The sequence below is a fragment of the Protopterus annectens genome, chromosome 10.part0 (assembly GCF_019279795.1).
Source record: "Protopterus annectens isolate FY-2018-M chromosome 10.part0, PAN1.0, whole genome shotgun sequence".
In the NCBI taxonomy this organism is placed as follows: domain Eukaryota; kingdom Metazoa; phylum Chordata; order Ceratodontiformes; family Protopteridae; genus Protopterus; species Protopterus annectens.
The window spans coordinates 1,229,104,346-1,229,121,465 of NC_056744.1; the positions used below are offsets into that span (position 1 = coordinate 1,229,104,346).

At 40.2% G+C, this 17,120-nt stretch overlaps 1 protein-coding gene across 1 annotated transcript in view; it reads right to left on the bottom strand.

Annotated features, from left to right (window-relative positions):
- Positions 1-10,724: 10,724 nt before the first annotated feature.
- GPX7 (glutathione peroxidase 7) overlaps positions 10,725-17,120 on the bottom strand; it is a 199,401-nt gene continuing 193,005 nt past the window's right edge. Inside the window, exon 3 of the mRNA XM_044086855.1 lies at positions 10,725-11,116. Within this exon, the coding sequence (XP_043942790.1) occupies positions 10,909-11,116 (208 nt within the window). The 3' untranslated portion in view covers positions 10,725-10,908. The remainder of the gene's footprint in view (positions 11,117-17,120) is intronic.

A 17,120-nucleotide genomic window follows, 5' to 3' on the forward strand; every position in this document is an offset into this window, starting at 1 on the left:
GGGGAAAGGTGTTTGCATAGTTTATAGTGGTGTGCTGGGCTGGTCTGCTGCCTGTGTAATTGGCTGATTCTGATACATTTCATCTGTTGCTTAGCTAGTTCCCCTTGATTACCTTCCTACTGCAGTTTTCCCTTCCACTTGCCTCCCTGTTTAAGCCCATGTGCACGTCATGCAAATGGAGTGCTCATATGTGCACAGAGCTGCTTTTTCCTGGTTTAACTTCCTTTTTCCTTCCTGTAAAACCTGATGTGCAGCGTGCACACCCGCTTACACTTTGTAAAGAGTGCTAGGCAGGTTTAGACACACCCCTAGCTTAGCTGTGCTAACCTAGGAGCAATCCCGAGCCACAGGTCTCCAATCCGCTTACAGCATGCCTGACACACATCCCCATGATGTTACCTATCTCCTAGTCTTACACCCAGCTATTTATACTCTTACACTCTTGGGACCTGCCTCACACACTGGGAAAATCTGGGATTCACTAACCTTTCCCTCATTTGCATAGGATTGCCTGCTAATGCATAGTTACATGTCCCACACTGAGCCTCCCCCCTTAACAACCACTACTCACTGGCCAGGTTGTCTTCTGCCTGCCATTGACTTGCATGGCAGAATACTGATTTTAGTTAGAATGCTCATTTTAAGTTTATTTTCTTATTTTTCCCCCCGATCCTGCTTGCGTGCTGCTGCCCTATGCTTAAACAGCCGTGATCGGCGAAAAAAAAAAAATTGTTTTATTTATTTTTTAAACAGTTTGCAATACCAATGGCCTTCTACTTGGCCATTGGCATGCTTCCTCAATAATATGCCTTTATTTGCCTTTATTTGGAGCTGTCATAGCTCCGTTTTGGAATTTGCAGAAATGTACTTGGTTACTAACTGTGTACATTTCTGCAGATTGCACTGGTCTTGCACGGACTATTGCAAGCTTCCTGGATTGCAATATCACCTCATTTGCATGGATTTCTCCAGCAAATTAGGTGATTTTCATACCAGGGCTTAGTCTGCGCAAGCTTAGTGCTGGAGCTCTCGTGCACGCCCCTGCCGGCTGTTCCTGGTTCACACGGCAGACATATTGCCTGAGTGAGCTACTGCACTCATCTTGCACTCCGTGCAGGCTTTTGAGAATTGGGGGGATAGTTTGAAATGGGAAAAATCTAACATTTGTTAGACATTTACTGTTTTCAAGTAGTCAAGAATTTGCAGAAACTATAGATGTTTATGTGACTGACTGAAGTAAAGAACAAAGCCTGGTGTGTTTGGTAAGTTGCATAACTCACTGATCAGATGCAGAGTAGTCTGCACCTTTAGAAATGACCAAGCATTGGTCAGACTGATGAGAAAATCAAAAACATCTTAATAAAAAGCATCATATTTGTGTGGAGAGTAAGTAAAATTGCAAGTGTGCAGCTGAAAGAGCTCATAAAAGAAAGGAAATGTGCACTATTAAAACTGTGGCTGAAAATAGTGTACAAATGCGGCATAAAGGCAAATGCATGTTTAAAATATAAGCAGTGACACAGAAAATCATGAGGTATCCAAGATGATAAATTACAGTTGTGTACACTTACCATAAATGTAGATGTTCGAGTGAATTCACTGTTGCAGTCATTACATTTGGGTATTCTGCTGACAGGTTGCCCTCAGTCAGCCTGAATAACAAAGTCTTGGGGCCTGTGTTGATTGCTGTCTCCTCTTCCATGACATCAGATCATCAGGGGTATAAAGCATGCAGCCAACGCCATTTTATTCAGTTTTTCTTGCCCCAGATGTCAGGTGCCCCCAAATGGGGAGCAAAAAAAAAAAAAAATATATATATATATATATATATATATATATAAACAGCAGTATATGTAAATGCATTTTTAGCAACATAAACTTTACCTTCATCTAAAAGCATATACACCACAAAGGCTTTAGAATATAGTGAAGGAAAGAGAAGTTATAGAAAAAGGGGGATGTCGGGTGGGTAACCCGGACTGCAACAGTGAATATATTCGAACATCTACATTTATGGTAATTGTACACAACTGTACTGTGTTCTTTGTGTTTCACTGTTGCAGTCATTACATTTGGATAGAATCCCAAAGCTATGGATGGGAGGATGGAACTAAATAGCTTTAGGAGCGACTATAAGACCCTGCAGAACTGCAGTGGCAAAGCCTGCCCTGCATTTGGGGAAGAGAGGCAAATGATAATGCTTTGTGAAGGTATGAACAGAGCTCCAAGTAGCAGCTTCTAGAATGTCTTTGGTTGGAACTCCTCTGAGAAAGGCTGCTGAGGTAGAGGCAGCCCTGGTGGAATGACCTGATTCCCTTGGGCACAGGTTTACCATGGTGCAAGTAGCAGAAACGAATGCAGTGGCTTATTCACTTGGAAATAGTCTGCTTTGATATAGCCTTCCCCTCTGATCCTGAAGCAAATGCCACCGGTAGTTGCTCAGACTTTCTTAGAGATTTGGTCCTGTTTAAGTAGAATCTTAGTTGTTTGTGTACATCCAATGAATGCAGAATCCGCTCCCCCTTGTTCTGTCGATTTGGGTAAAATGTTGGCAGGTGAATTGTTTGGTTAAGAGCCACACTGGATACCAACTTAGGCATAAAAGGAAGGATTGGTCCTGAGGGACACCCTGTCCGGGTAAAATGTAATAAAAGGCTTCACAGCCATGAGAGCCTGTAGTTCTGAAACCCTTCTTGCTGAAGTGATTGCCAAGAGGAAAGCTGTTTTCCAAGATAAAAATGTTATATCCGCAGTAGCTGCTGGTTCAAAAGGAGGCAGGGTGAGTTTTTCCAGCACAAAATTGAGGTCCCATGCAGGAGTTGGTGATCTTCTGGGAGGCCTTAAGTTTTTGGCCCCTCTAAGATAGTTTTAGCAGAGGATGAGAAAAGAGGGGAGGCTGCATGTTGTAATGAGCCGAGATGGCAGAGGCATGGATTTTTATTGAAGAAAAAGACAGGTCAAGCATCTCAGTCAAGTATTGTACAATCTGAGGGATATTTGGTTTTGCTGTGTCCGTTCCTTGTGCTTGGTTCCAAGCACAGAATCTCTTCCATTTATCAGCATAAGATTTTCTAGTATTAGGCCTTCTGGCTTCCAAAATGACATCCATCACAGATTTACTGAGAGGTGTTGTTTGAATAATTAAATGATCAGCCATGCTGCAAGGTTCAGAGTTTGGAGCTGAGTGTTCAGTATTTGATTGTTCTGCTGAGACAGTAGATGAGGTATTTGAGGCAAGTACCAAGGAGGGAGTTGAGACATATTCCTTAGAATTGGGTACCAGTGCTGGCGAAGCCAGTCCGGAGCAGTCAGGATCATTTTTGTTTTTTCCTGTCTGACCTTTAGTAAGACCTTGGAGAGAAGAGGCAGAGGGGGAAAGGCATAGACTGATAGGTTTTTCCAACTGAAGGATAGGGCATCCACTTTCCATGCTTGTCTGTGATAAGTCCTTGTGCAGAATTTGTCCAATTGATAATTTTGGGGAGAGGCAAATTGATCTATGTCTGGGCTCCCCCATTTCTGTGTTACCATGCTGAAGATTTGTGGATCCATTTTCCATTCATGCGGGTCCATAAGATTTTTGCTTAGGTCGTCTGCCAGAGTATTTTGTTTTCCTGGCAGGAATTAAGCCTGAAGATGTACTTGGTAAGTCAAAGGTGTGTTCCACAATGCCATGGGTAGTCTGCAAAGGGGGTAAGAATGTGTACCCCCCTCCTTGTTTATGTATCACATAACCGTGGTGTTGTCCATCTTTATCAGTAGTTGTCCTGGATGAAGTAAGTCCTTGAAGGCTGTCAGAGCATTCTGAACAGCTAGCATCTCTTTCTGGTTGATATGCAGATGCATTTGTTTTGAGCTCCATATGCCCTGAATGCATCTCCCCACCAGGTGGGCCCCCCCAAGCATAGTCTGATGCGTCTGTAGTTAGGATTTAGGTGGCAGGGGGTAGAGTGAATGACAGTTCCTTGTTTTGGTGACATGTCTCTGCCCACCAAAGAAACTCCTGTTGTAGGCAGGGAATGAGAGGAATCATTGATTCCAGACTGTTACAATGTTGACTCCATAAACTTTTTAGGTACCATTGAACTTTCCTCATATGCAGTCTTGCATATGGAATTAGTAAAATGCAGAATGCCATGAACCACAACGCCTGCAGAATTTGTCTTGCAGATAACTGGGTTTTTGTTGCCATTTGTTTGAAGTAAGTTGTCAGTTGCCTTTGTTTGTCTGGTGTAAGGCAAGCCATCTGGGCAGTTATATTCAAGCTTGCACCCAGGAGTGTAATTATTTGAGAGGGTACCAGTTGGGATTTCTTTTCATTTATTGTGTACCCTAGGCATGTTAGAAGCCTTTTTACAAACCCCAGATGTTGAAGAAGAATGTCCATGGTCTCTGCTTGAATGAGACAGTCGTCCATGTAAGGATAAATTTGTATGCTTCTTTGTCTGAAAAATGCAATTACTGGTGCCAGGCACTTTGTAAAGACCCTGGGCGCAGTAGATAAGCCAAAGGGCAGTGCAGAGAATTGGTAATGCAAAAAACCTGCCTTGAAGTGGAGGTATCTTCTGCACGATTCCCTTATTGGGATATGTAGGTATGCCTCTTTTAAGTCTAGAGTCACTAACCAAGTGTTCCTGCCCAGCATAGGCAGTAGCTGTTGTAAAGTCAGCATTTTGAATTTTGGAATGTCCAGGAATGTGTACAAAATCGATAAGTCCAGTATTGGGCACCAGGCATGGTCTTTTCTGGGTACCAGGAAAAGTCTTGAATAAAAACCTTGTCCTTTTTCCTCTTCTGGTACTGGTTGAATAGCCCCCATATCCATGAAGGACGTAACTTGTTTCTGAGCCTCTGCCCATTGATTTTGTGGCAGATCTGGCCAACCGTTTGGAATTGGCAAAGTATGGAAATGAAATCTGTACCCCTGGGATAATATGTTCAGTACCCACTTGTCCTGGATATTTAACTGCCAATTTTGAGCCTGAAGTGCTAATTTTCCCCCAAGGGGTCTGCCAAAAGATAAGTGCTTGGTGAAGGTAGAGGGAAGTCATTGAGACTGCTTACTGTAGGGTTGTGCTTTGTTTTCTCCAGATTTGGAGGTGGAGGCACCCCATTGCTTTGACCTGCTGGAACCCTGTGATTGGTATCTAGAGCCTTTTGAGCACCTGGATTTGCCTTAAGAGGCTCTGTTGGACACAGGAAAGGACAAATTTTTAGTAGGCCAGTGCCTACTGAACCTGGGTGGCTGCACTTGTAAGAAATCTTTTACAGTTTGCATAGATTTAGCTTTGTCTTCCATTTTCTTTAAACCTCTTCTGCCTTATTATCAAAAGAGTATCATGTTGTAAAGGGGCATCCAACAATTTAGCTTTAACATGATCAGGCAGATTTTGCTCCTTGAGCCAGGCATGCCTTCTAATCACAGATCCAGTAACTGCGGGCCTGCAAGAGGCCACCAAGGAATCAAAACCACATTGCAAAGTATGCTTTCCAACCTGTTCTGCTGCATGCAATAATTCCTGTAATTCTTTATTTTCCACACAATCAGGAATCAACATAATTTTCTGTTTCAATAAGCCCATAACATGCTGTTGATATTTAAGCATATGAAACTGTCAGTTTAAGGCCCTAATTGCCAAGGTTGCAGACGTATAAACCTTCTTTCCCCATCTATCCAGTACCCTGGAATCTCCATCAGAAGGGGTAGGATTTTTGGCTGTAGAGGCCTTTACACCTTTAGGACTCTTTTTGAATAGAAATTTGTGGGAGTCAGGAACCCTGTAATATCTGTCTGGCTTACTAGGAGCCGGAGGTAGGGAATCAGGAGCCATGCTTGATTCCAAAAACACATCATCAACAATGTCTAATACTGGAGGTATTGCCAAAGGCTTATGCTGAGAAGGAAGAAGGAAATCCCTCTTTTTTGATTCAGAAATATCCTGACTCTCCCAGTGAAAATGTTCCCTTAAAGTATGCAAGGTTTCGCCAAAAGAATAATCCTCAGGAGGAGATGCAGATGGGATGGATTCTTCTGCATCTGAATCCTCATAGGATGGAATAGAAAATTCCTGACCAGAAGAGGAATCAGAAGAAATGGAAACCTGATCTGAAGATTCATAGTCAGTGTCTTGCCTAGGCCTCTTAGCGTGGGGGGGGGGGGGGGTTGGGAACCCCTGATCAAGGTAATTAAGTTCTCAGTTATTTTGATCATCTGTTTTTTAGGCATAGGGGCCTGAGCACATGGCTCATGCATCGGTTTTATAGACTTAGAATATGTTTTTGATCTTGTTTCTGAAGCTGGCGTCGGTTTTATATAAAAATGTTGAGGCCTGAAAACACCCTCAGAAGCCGGTGCCTGCTCAGCGGCTCCGGACCCACCCAAGTGAGAGACATCCGCGGGTTCAATACTCTGAGAATCTCGTGGCACACCGGACTCCGCATGGGTCTCGATAGAGGCCTGCCAATCAAAAGTAGCGGGTATCAGGGGCTGCAAAAGCACCTCACTGAGTACCAGCGACTGGCTTAGGAGAAGCTTCGTCATCAGTTTTGGACCTCAACGGTCTGCATGTTTTTTTCTTTGCGTTTTTTGTGAACTCCGGTAGTCGGATTGTTAACTGACGACATTTCAGGGTAATTAAATCTGGATCAAAATATTTTGAAGCAAAAATAAACCGACGCTTAATAGTGCGTTGGTTAAATCTAGCACAAAACCGACAGCAAGGCACATTATGATCTGGGCCTAGGCAAGTTTTACAGTACAAATGAAAATCCTTATGAGGTATTTGCTTCCCACAAGTAATGCAATTATTAACTTTTACTGATATCGGTAAGGAGCAAGAAAAAGTTTCCCCAACGGGGTACTTAGCTTTAGTTGAAGACTTCGGGTTCTGAAACTTGAATGCGAACATTTCAGGAGTCGGCTGACCGGCACTTGCTAACTGCTTCTGCTTCGGGCACCGCACAGCAAGAAAGACTGAATAAAATGGCATCGGCTGCTTATTTTATACCCCTGACGACCTGACGTCATGGAGGAGGAGACAGCAACCGATGCAGGACCCAAGACTTTGTTATTCAGGCCGAATGAGGGCAACCTGCCAGCAGATTACCCAAATGTAATGACTGAAACAGTGAAACACAAAGAACATCAGGAAGAAACCATCCAATTACAAGATGTTGCTGCAACCATGAGAAAAGAAAATGTATAGCATTTAATCAAAATTACAGGCTACTGATGCCAGCATGTATAATTCAAGGTACAAAGTACAGAATGCAGACCAGGTACATTTGATACATTTCTACAAAAGAAAATGAAATTTAAAGTGAGTATTTGGAAAATGCAGTGAAACAACCAAAAGATGTTGGGCCATTTGGAATATGGGAAGCTTAGCATGTTTAAATATATTAACAGAGTGTGAGCAGAGAAGAATTCCTATGCTTGTGTGGGTACCATCATAATTGCTTACAAGGTGGTTTCTTCTTGTAATTTCCAGAACGTTTCCATTAATGTAAATGTAATGTTATTTCAGTTAAGCTAAGCAAGTATATAACAAGCAGCAACCGCAGTAGATCAGGGGCAAAACTGTATAATCAGTTGCAAATGATGAGATTTTTGCAAACGTATGAGGATTCATTTACTGGCAGGCCTGTTTACTGGTTGAGTACCACATCACAATATTTCCTTATACAATGCAAATAGTTACCCTCCCCCCAAATACCAGTAATCCTAAAGAACAGAACAGGAATACAAAGAATAAAGAACTGTGTGTCTACTGAATGGGCTAACAATTGTGAAGCAAGCTAAGCTTAGAATATGCATCAATCCCCATAAGATTTGAATAAACTAATTCAAAGGCTGACTGTTGAAGAGGCTGAGTCAACAATGCCAGTCCCAAATAATTTTCTGAACTAGATGCTAACCAAGCTGGATGAAGCCATGTATCACGCATATACAATATGTCATTAAAAAGCTATGCATTTCTCAAACTACCAGTGCTATTTCATCTGCACCTTGGTTATTTCAGAAATTTGTTGCAGGAGATGTAGAAGGCCTGGATGGCATAGTCAATACAACTTATGATTTGCAAGCATGAGATGAGAATAAAAGAAGCATAACTTACAGAGTGTCACATTGTTAAACAGACTGAGACATACAATCTGAAACTGAACAAGAGTAACTGCCAGATTCATGTCACTTCTTTGATGGTCAAACTCTTGCATCAGAGGGTCTGAAACCAGAAGTTAAAAAAGTAAGAGCCATTATGCTTATGCCAAACAAAACTATTGACAACCCCTAGTGAGATTTCTGGAAATGATTCTATGTTTGTCAAAGTTCATACAAAATAAGTCGAAATTATTATGTCACTAAAGGACGTCTTATAACAAATTATGACATGGGGCTGGTCATCTATGGTGTGATCACTTTTATTCTCATTAGTGGTACTATATAATTATTGACTATGGCAGGGGTAAGGCCAAGCTCTAAACAAATGAGATAGGTTAATTCAAGCACAAAAGGGAAATTGGCTGGCTTAAATGGCCCTCAAGGGCAGCTAGTCTAATGCTTACTTTTGAACCTATGAATCTATAAATTACTATTGAGTATAATGCCCCTTTTGGTGTGCCTGCCCAAACACTTGTCATAACTGGAACAACCACAACACTTCCTCACTAAATAAAATCAAGGGCCTAAATCATAAAAACTATGCAGATTATCTCAAGGTCTTTTCACTGTTATTGGTATCATACAGGCTATTGAGGTGTGGACATTGCCTCACATATGGAGCCTCAACAGTCATTATCTTGTCAACCCTATTACACATTCACAATTTGAATGGTGGCATAAATACCTGTGCAAGGGATCTCAATATTTTCTGCAATATAAACAGAACATGGTGGAGGGACAAACTACTACAGGTCACATTTATGAAACCACTACACAGAGAACCATCAGGTTTGCAAAGGATGCCACTCAAGCAAAAAAAAAAAAAAATATGACTTATCATTACAATACAGACCAGGCAAGCAAATGTACATTTATGATCTATTAGGCAGAGCCTACCTTTATCTATTACCTTTGGAAGGGAAATTGGCACAAAATGGCCTACAAGGGCAGCAAGCCTAGTACTTACGTATGAACCTACAAACCTATGAACAAATATAAAATCTTTTGCAGGAAGCAAACACATATAATGAAATTTGACTTTTTGTGAAAGTGCAATCATCTCAAAGCATTAGCCATGACTAAATAACTTCAAATTAGTAGAAGATTATTTGTGATCAGTTTATAGTAATGATTCTACCTCATATTTTATCCATAGTACACTGCCTTACTTTTATATAAGAAAGGAAAGGTAGCAGGACATAGTGGTCTACAGCTTTAATGAGTGATGGTTCCTGAAAAAATGATAGAAGTCACATTTTTGGCCATTATGTAGGAACTACTGTAAAAACTGTGGACAATCAATGCATGCATAATGTAATTTTTTTATATCATTTTACTGGCCCCTCACCTGCCAACAATACAGCTACCTCAACTGCCTATAAAATTCTATATCCCACAGGTGACATAAATCAAACAGGCAGACATGAAGGATGGTGTATAATGGCTTTAACACTACTACTTATGGCTGTGGGTACTCCATCACTGCAAGAGTATCCAGCACCATTCCCCTTGATGTACACACACACACACCCTGTGAGGGCTACCATTGCATGCTTGGGATTACTAAGCTAATGTCTTCTAGTCCTATAGGCATTGATATCATACACGCCTCTACTTGCAGTTCATCCAGCTAGAACCAACAAATCCCATCCTCCCCCAGCAGATGGGAAAACCAGTGTTAGCTGCTCACTCAAGCTGTCCCGCCTAGCTTTTACAACAGGCAAGCCGCTAATCAGACTTGGGTCAGTTGTGTCATGTCAGAGCTTTATCACTCTACACCAAAGAGCTGGGCTTTTACTTTGCTATTTTGATATATCTTTTTGAAATGTTTTACCTACCTAATAGATCAGAAATGTACATTTATATACTTCTCTTTATCTACCAGAACATGAACAATGATACTATGTGTATATAATTCCTGACCCCCACCCCCATTCAGCTTGGGAAACATCATTGGAAGACTTTCTCACAACTTTGTAGCACGTCTCATTATAACCATATGTTGTTGTGTCTTTCGGCTTTTCCTGGTTAGGGGTCACCACAGTAGAACTCCGGTCCGCTAATGATTGGTAGTTGATTTTTACGTGCCGAGTTACCAGCCCTGACACACAACCTTCAACAAAGGTATGCCCATTCACGCATGTCTCCACGTAGAAGATGCTCTAGCTGAGAATCGAACCGGACAGCATCTTACTGTGAGGCGACAACGCTACCGCAGCACCACCACCGCTATGTATGGGCAGTATTTTATGCCAGTGAAATGTATTAGGGTACATGTTCTTATGGTAATCCCACTGATTTGATGCTGTCAGTACCACAACAATCTTTCCCAATATATAAGCTATCCACATTATAATCAACAATATAGATCAGCAGTAAGATTATAATTCAACACCTAATCCAGACAGTGCTCAATGAAGCTGTAAATTAGTGCTGAACAACTGAGACAGAAATTCTTGAACTACTAGTGTATAAAAAGGACTCAGTTTTGAACAGATATATGCAATAGTCAAAACATTACAAAATAAGTCATGTTAACACTTAACATAAGGGTAGACATAACTCCTTGATGTACAGTTAATTTTATTGAAATAAACCTAGTCAAAATCACAGAGAACAAATATATTTTAAAAAGCATACTCCTTTTTCCAATACTGCAGTATCAAGGACATTCACTTTTTTGTCATTGTGTATTTTAGGTAAACTTTTCAGACTTAAAGAAATGCAGTCTGGTTTAGGTCTTATAATTACAGTTCATCCTTCTTTTTGAGGATGAGTTGTCGTACAAGTTCTGTAACATGTGGTCTCACTTTTTCCACAGGAATTGAAGGCCCCCAAGCATTCACCACCTTTCCATCTGGATTTACTAGGTATTTCCAGAAATTCCAGTTTGGCTCTTTTTCCGATGCATCTTCAGGAGGGGAAAACAGAAAATAAACGTAATTATCAACTCTTCTTTAAAAACAAGTACAAATGGACGCAAAACTTAAGTAAAATAATGTCATGAAGAAGAAGATACATTCCTTCATTGAAACTGTGCAAAAATGATAAAAGTATCTTTGGTCTTTTTCAGAGAACTACGTCTGTCTGACTACATATCATCAAATGTAAGCCTGCTATCAGGCAATGATAAAGGCTTGATTATAGCCCTTCTTAGCATCTCTAAGCTCAGTTAAATAATAAATGTAGGTCTTGACTCCCACACCGTTGCTTGACAAACACTAGGAAAAAAAACGGAGTGGTGCTATTATAACCTGCAATTTTTTTATCATAATCTTGTTAAGTGAATGGTGACTTATGTGTACATGCTTATTCAAGCAGAAGCTAATATTTCAACAGACACACTATAAGTTATGGCTATCTTAGCAATTTGCTTTTCCTCCAATAAAGCAAGCCACTCTGCCCAGGTGTTAAAAAATCCAGAAACAGCTGCAAAGATACCAATGTTTAAATAAATTATACTATATAGGTATAATTAGAAAGCTTAAAAAAACAGCTGGCCCACAAAAAAGCTCTGTTCTTTCCAAGGCTGACATGTTTAGATGGAGCACATATGCTTAGCTGTCAGATCTACAGTCAACATTCAACACATTAACAAATACAACTTCTTTTACCTGCTGCAAAATACATATCTAGGGAATCTGATAGCACTTTGGTAGTATAAGTGAAAGGCAATTTGGCCATACTTTGCCTGAAAAGTTCAGTACATTTCCTTTGAGTGATAAAAAATATTGGAATAACCTTTGCCAGTGAGCAAATTGTGCTGGTTTGTCACAGTGTGTCCCAGCACCTTTCTGCTTATCCATCCCATATGGCATTTGACTCTCAGAACCAAAGACAGAGCTGAAGGGCTGTTGCAAGATCTCTGTAAGCTGCAGTATCTTTGAAAGATGGACAAGCGTTTTTTTTGGCCCTCATGATTGACTATCAATGACCAGAACCTCTTTACTCTTTTTGACCTTTTGTTTCCCCACTATCTGATTAGCCACATTTTCAGCTAAAGTAACAGTTAGATCAAGATTAGTAGCCACCCTTGGGCACGCTGTATTTTTATTTTATTGTCCTACCTTTTATCCCAACCCATATCTGACAATTTGCAACATCAGTGGGATTCTAAGTCTATCGATGAACTGCTGGTGCATTTCCCACTCCTTGCAGAAATACTGGTCTATGGCCTCCACCTTGGGTTGTAGTGTTCAGGAAAGCTTTTTTTTCTCCTCCAGGATAGGTGAGCTGGCAAAATACCACTTATCACCTCCCTGGCTGACTTCTTAGGGAGTGGGTTCACTAAATGAACCCAAATCTCTTAGTACAGTCAGTACTCCATTTATCTGCATCATGGAGCCAGCCAGAAATACTTCTTTTTCATGCAAAGTGGAATCTGATCAGTTCTGAAACAAAGCTGAAAACCAGTTTGAATCCCCATCACTACTAACACCAACACTAACACAGGCCTGAAACTTCTTCCCTTCATGTTTGAATCTTACACATGACCACTATGGCCTCCTTTTCTATATGACTAAAGCATATTGCAGGATAAAGAGATGAACATGTCCAGCTTGTGCAGTGAAGAGGTAAAGATTCATACCACATGAATATGATATGCATGCCATTTAACTTTTCTCTAGTAAAATGTCGGACACCATGTGTGACAAGTCATCACAATCTGCGACAAATGACCAAACTTTAAACTGGAAGCATAAAGGAAATTACACTCCGATACAACAAGTTTATAATGTTTTGCAAACAATAAATATGCCTTTGTCATTGGGCAATACATAAAATCCTTTATCCCTACAGTATGAATGTTTTATTTTCCTAAATTAAAAGATGTGACACTTGAGACTTATGGCTTGCAGCCCCTGCTCCACAATAGTGATAAAAAAGACCTGAGAAACACAAAAACCTAAATTCACAGAAATGCAGATACTGCTGTATTCAGGTACTCTTGCAGTAGTTATAACTAATACTACTAAGGCACAGTTGTTGTTGTTGTGTCTTTCGGCTTTTCCTGGTTAGGGTCGCCACAGCGGAACTCCGGTCCGCTAATGATTGGCAGTAGATTTTTTTTACATGCTGAGTTGCCGGCCCTGACGCACAACCTTCAACGAAGGTATGCCCATTCATGCATGTCTCCACACAGAAGATGCTCTAGCTGAGAATCGAACAGGACAACGTCTTACTGTGAGGTGACAATGCTACTGCAGCACCACCACCACAGTATATACTGCTAAGGCACAGTGCTAGCAGAAAATGTACTTCTGCTGTCAGAATTCCACTACAGGCAGTGATGTACCAAAAGACTCCTTTCTTAAGAGCATGTTATTTGTAAGCAAAATTCTTTCAGTACTGAATATTTTCTTGGTTGACATTTGCAACAAAGGCAGGTCACTTGCCAGGAAACTATCAGGATTTTTTTTATTACTATGTGTGGGTGGAAGTAGTCTTATTTGTGAGGTGGTTTAAATGAACAAAAGATCAGGATACCAACATTACCACAAATGACACTGCATTCACAAAATGAAATGTGAATATAATCTCTTTTATACAGACCTCTTGTGATACATTCTCCTTATGAAGAAATGTAATGATAATTTCCTGCTTACTGTCATGCTTCTGTGTACCACATGCAAAATTGTTTTTCAAAATAAAAAAACAGTATAAAACGAAGACAAAAATGTATCTGCTAATGTGAAGTCATATATAGTTGTCATTGTGTGCATTTATTTACTTAATGGTCATGGTCATGTGTTTCTTTTTATTTTCAGGTATCTACTCTGGACCATGGCTCCCATTTTTAGTCATGACCAGTTACAACTAATAAGATTAAAATGTTGAAATATAACAGAGCAAAAAGCAACAAGAGTAAACTTAAAGTACCATCTGTCAAATGTAGTAAAGATAATGTAATAGCTTCTAACATCCTAGATATTCTAGTGTATGTGCTTGTGTGTAGAAACATCTAGTACTGTGTATAGCAAGTCACATGAAAATACAGCTGTTAAATGAGTAACAGCAAACTGAAAATGAAGAAGGTTAAAGTTAGAGCTACAACCTCCTTTTCCCTCATGCAACTAGCCTGTCATATCAAATTTAAACTTCTTATTCCTTCAGAATATAAGGGGCAGGAGTCAAGAGTTGGATGTGGCAGTTAAAGATGTTAAGATTTGCACTGGGTGTGACAAGGGTGGACAGGATTAGGAATAAGTATATTAAAGGGTCAGCCCAGGTTGGACAGTTTGAAGACAAAGTCAGAAAGGTGAGATTGCGTTGGTTTGGACATGTGAACTCAAAGAAACCCAAGAACACAAAAAGCCTTCGTAGTCCTTAACGCAATTTATTAACACAAAAAATCACAGCGTTTTCGCCACACACATATGGTGGCTTCTTCAGAGGGAAACTGAGGCAGCCAAACACTAACAGTTAAATACTCAATGTTAATTGGAAACAAATGCTCCCAATAAACCAGGAAACACCAGTTTAAAAAGAAAGTACTCATAACTTAAAAACATGTGCCCATATTGGACATAAATTAAAGAACAGTGGTCATGCAATGAAATCATAATAATAAAACAAGAGAAAACTCAAATTATTAAACTCAAATCAAAAATTAAAAATTAAAAAGAATATATATATATGTAAGAAATATATATAGGTAAAGACATCCACTACTAACATACAAAAGTATATTTAAATATTTAAATAATACAACTAGTAAAAAGTGTTTGGACATGTGCTAAGGACAGATGCTGGGATATATTGGGAAAAGTATGCTAAGGATGAAGCTGCCAGGTAAGAGGAAAAGAGGAAGGCCTAAGATAAGGTTTATGGATGTGGTGAGAGAGGACATGCAGGTGGTTGGTGTGACAGACCAAGATGCAGAGGACAGGAAGAAATGGGAACAGATGATCCGCTGTGGCGACCCCTAATGGGAACAGCCGAAAGAAAAAGGATTCCTTCAGAATATAAGGGATGGGGAAGGGGGGTAGCTAGGACTGACGTAAATTTGCAGTTTCCCATCCATTCGTCTTTGTTAGACTTGAAGGTAGTGAAGGATGTGCTTTTACTTTCAGAAAGTGTGAGGTTGTTCCTGAGGTGGTGGCTCTTTAGCAGAGAGCTCCACCTTGCCAATAAGTCAAGTCTTATTTATGTTTCAATATTGATTTAGGTCCCGTTACCTTGTATTTGTGTTACTGCCAGTTGTGTACATATATGTAGTAGATCAAGCAAGACCGGATCATTTACTGCTTTTTAGGCAGATATAGGTTACCCCATAGGAGTCTGTAGGAGACAGCGAAGACAGATAGGCAACTCATACCAGAGATATACTAAAATAAGAATCACTGAATTTTTTCAAATTGGTTTAGGTGTTTGTATACGTACATAGTGACGGGCGCACTCTATTCTAGTATGGGCATAATTAGGAAAGAGTAGACAGGAATGATGAACTCTACTGTCTGACAGGAGATGTCCTTAGTAATCAGTTGGGTGAGGTAGATGGGTTTCCTAACAACAGTGAACAGAGATGGTTAAAAGCAGGGTTCATTATACACAAAGGTCCCCAGGTATCTAGTGCATGGCTCTCAACCAATCAGAGACAAATCTCAATAGAATCAGGGACACTTTGAAAATATCAGTACTATTAACTTGAAATACTGATAGAATAAGAGAATGTGAGTTAATATACATTTTCTGAGATAAAAAAGTCTATAACTCATTATTGTCATTTTTTATTAAGTGTAATTCACCATCCTTTCTCCAAAAGTCACTAGTTTTAGGAAGGATTAGGAGAGACAGAGCTAACATTTTTGTCACAATCAGGGACATCCCTGAAAAAGAGAGACAGGTGAGACATATGATTTAATGACAGTGTTTACATTTTAAGGCAGGGATGTCATTTACGTGATAGGTGTGGGACACTTCTCATTTCTCAAACTGTATAAAATGCTTGGCTTTTTTTTTTCTTTTATTCAGCTTTAGACCAGAAGCCTGAATCACACTTGCCCAAGTTACGTTCGGCTGGAGAACCAGAGTGTCTTCAGTGGAGTGGACAGAGTTGACAATGGCAATAAGTTTGCAGTTGTCCATGAACTTGATCAGACAGAGGCCTTTAACATCAGATTACATGCAAACACCAAATAAAGCATTCCCAAAAACAGAACCCTAGGTTGTGCCACTGATGAAAAGTCTGCTGAAGGATAGTATTAACTCCAACAGCCTAGCATCTGTCAGTGAACCAATTAAAAATCCAGTGGGTTACATGGGAATATGTATTGACTTTAACCAGTTTACTGATGATGCCAAAGTTGGGTGCAGTGTCAAAAGCCTTAAATAAATCAAGATAAGCTGTGTGCCTGAGGCTACCCTTATCTGGTGCTTCTGTGACTGTTTCAAAGAACTCAACTATGTTTGACAGGCAGCTCTACATTATACAAAGCCAAACTTGTTAGGATCTAGAGACTGGGATTTCCCAATGTTACTGTTTATATGATCCATGATGATGCATTCCATCACTTTGCAAGTGAAGCTGGTGAGGCTAATAGCTCTGTAGTCACCAGGGTCTACGGTGGGCCTCCCTTGTGGACAGGAATTACTACAGCTGTTCTTCAGGCTGCTGCTATCACTGGAGAAGTTGTGGCCGAGTAAGTTAAAAAGGAAAATGACAGGGTGCATTTCAAACTGACCAACAATTAGCGCTATATGTAATCTGAAACATAGAGTTGGTATTTTTGGGCAGGAGAGCACTTTCAGTACCTGTTGAGAGGTGATTACTTGGTGGGTGGTTGCATACCTTGCACTTTGAATTCTGAATGTGACAAAGGAGAGCAGCTGGAGCTGAATTTATCTGCAAGGATGTTAGCTGTATCTTTAGTGTTTTGAGTGAATAAAGCCATTAGAAAGAAAACTCATCCATTGCTGGGTATTACATCAGAGATTACTAATTAAAGAATGTCTTGTG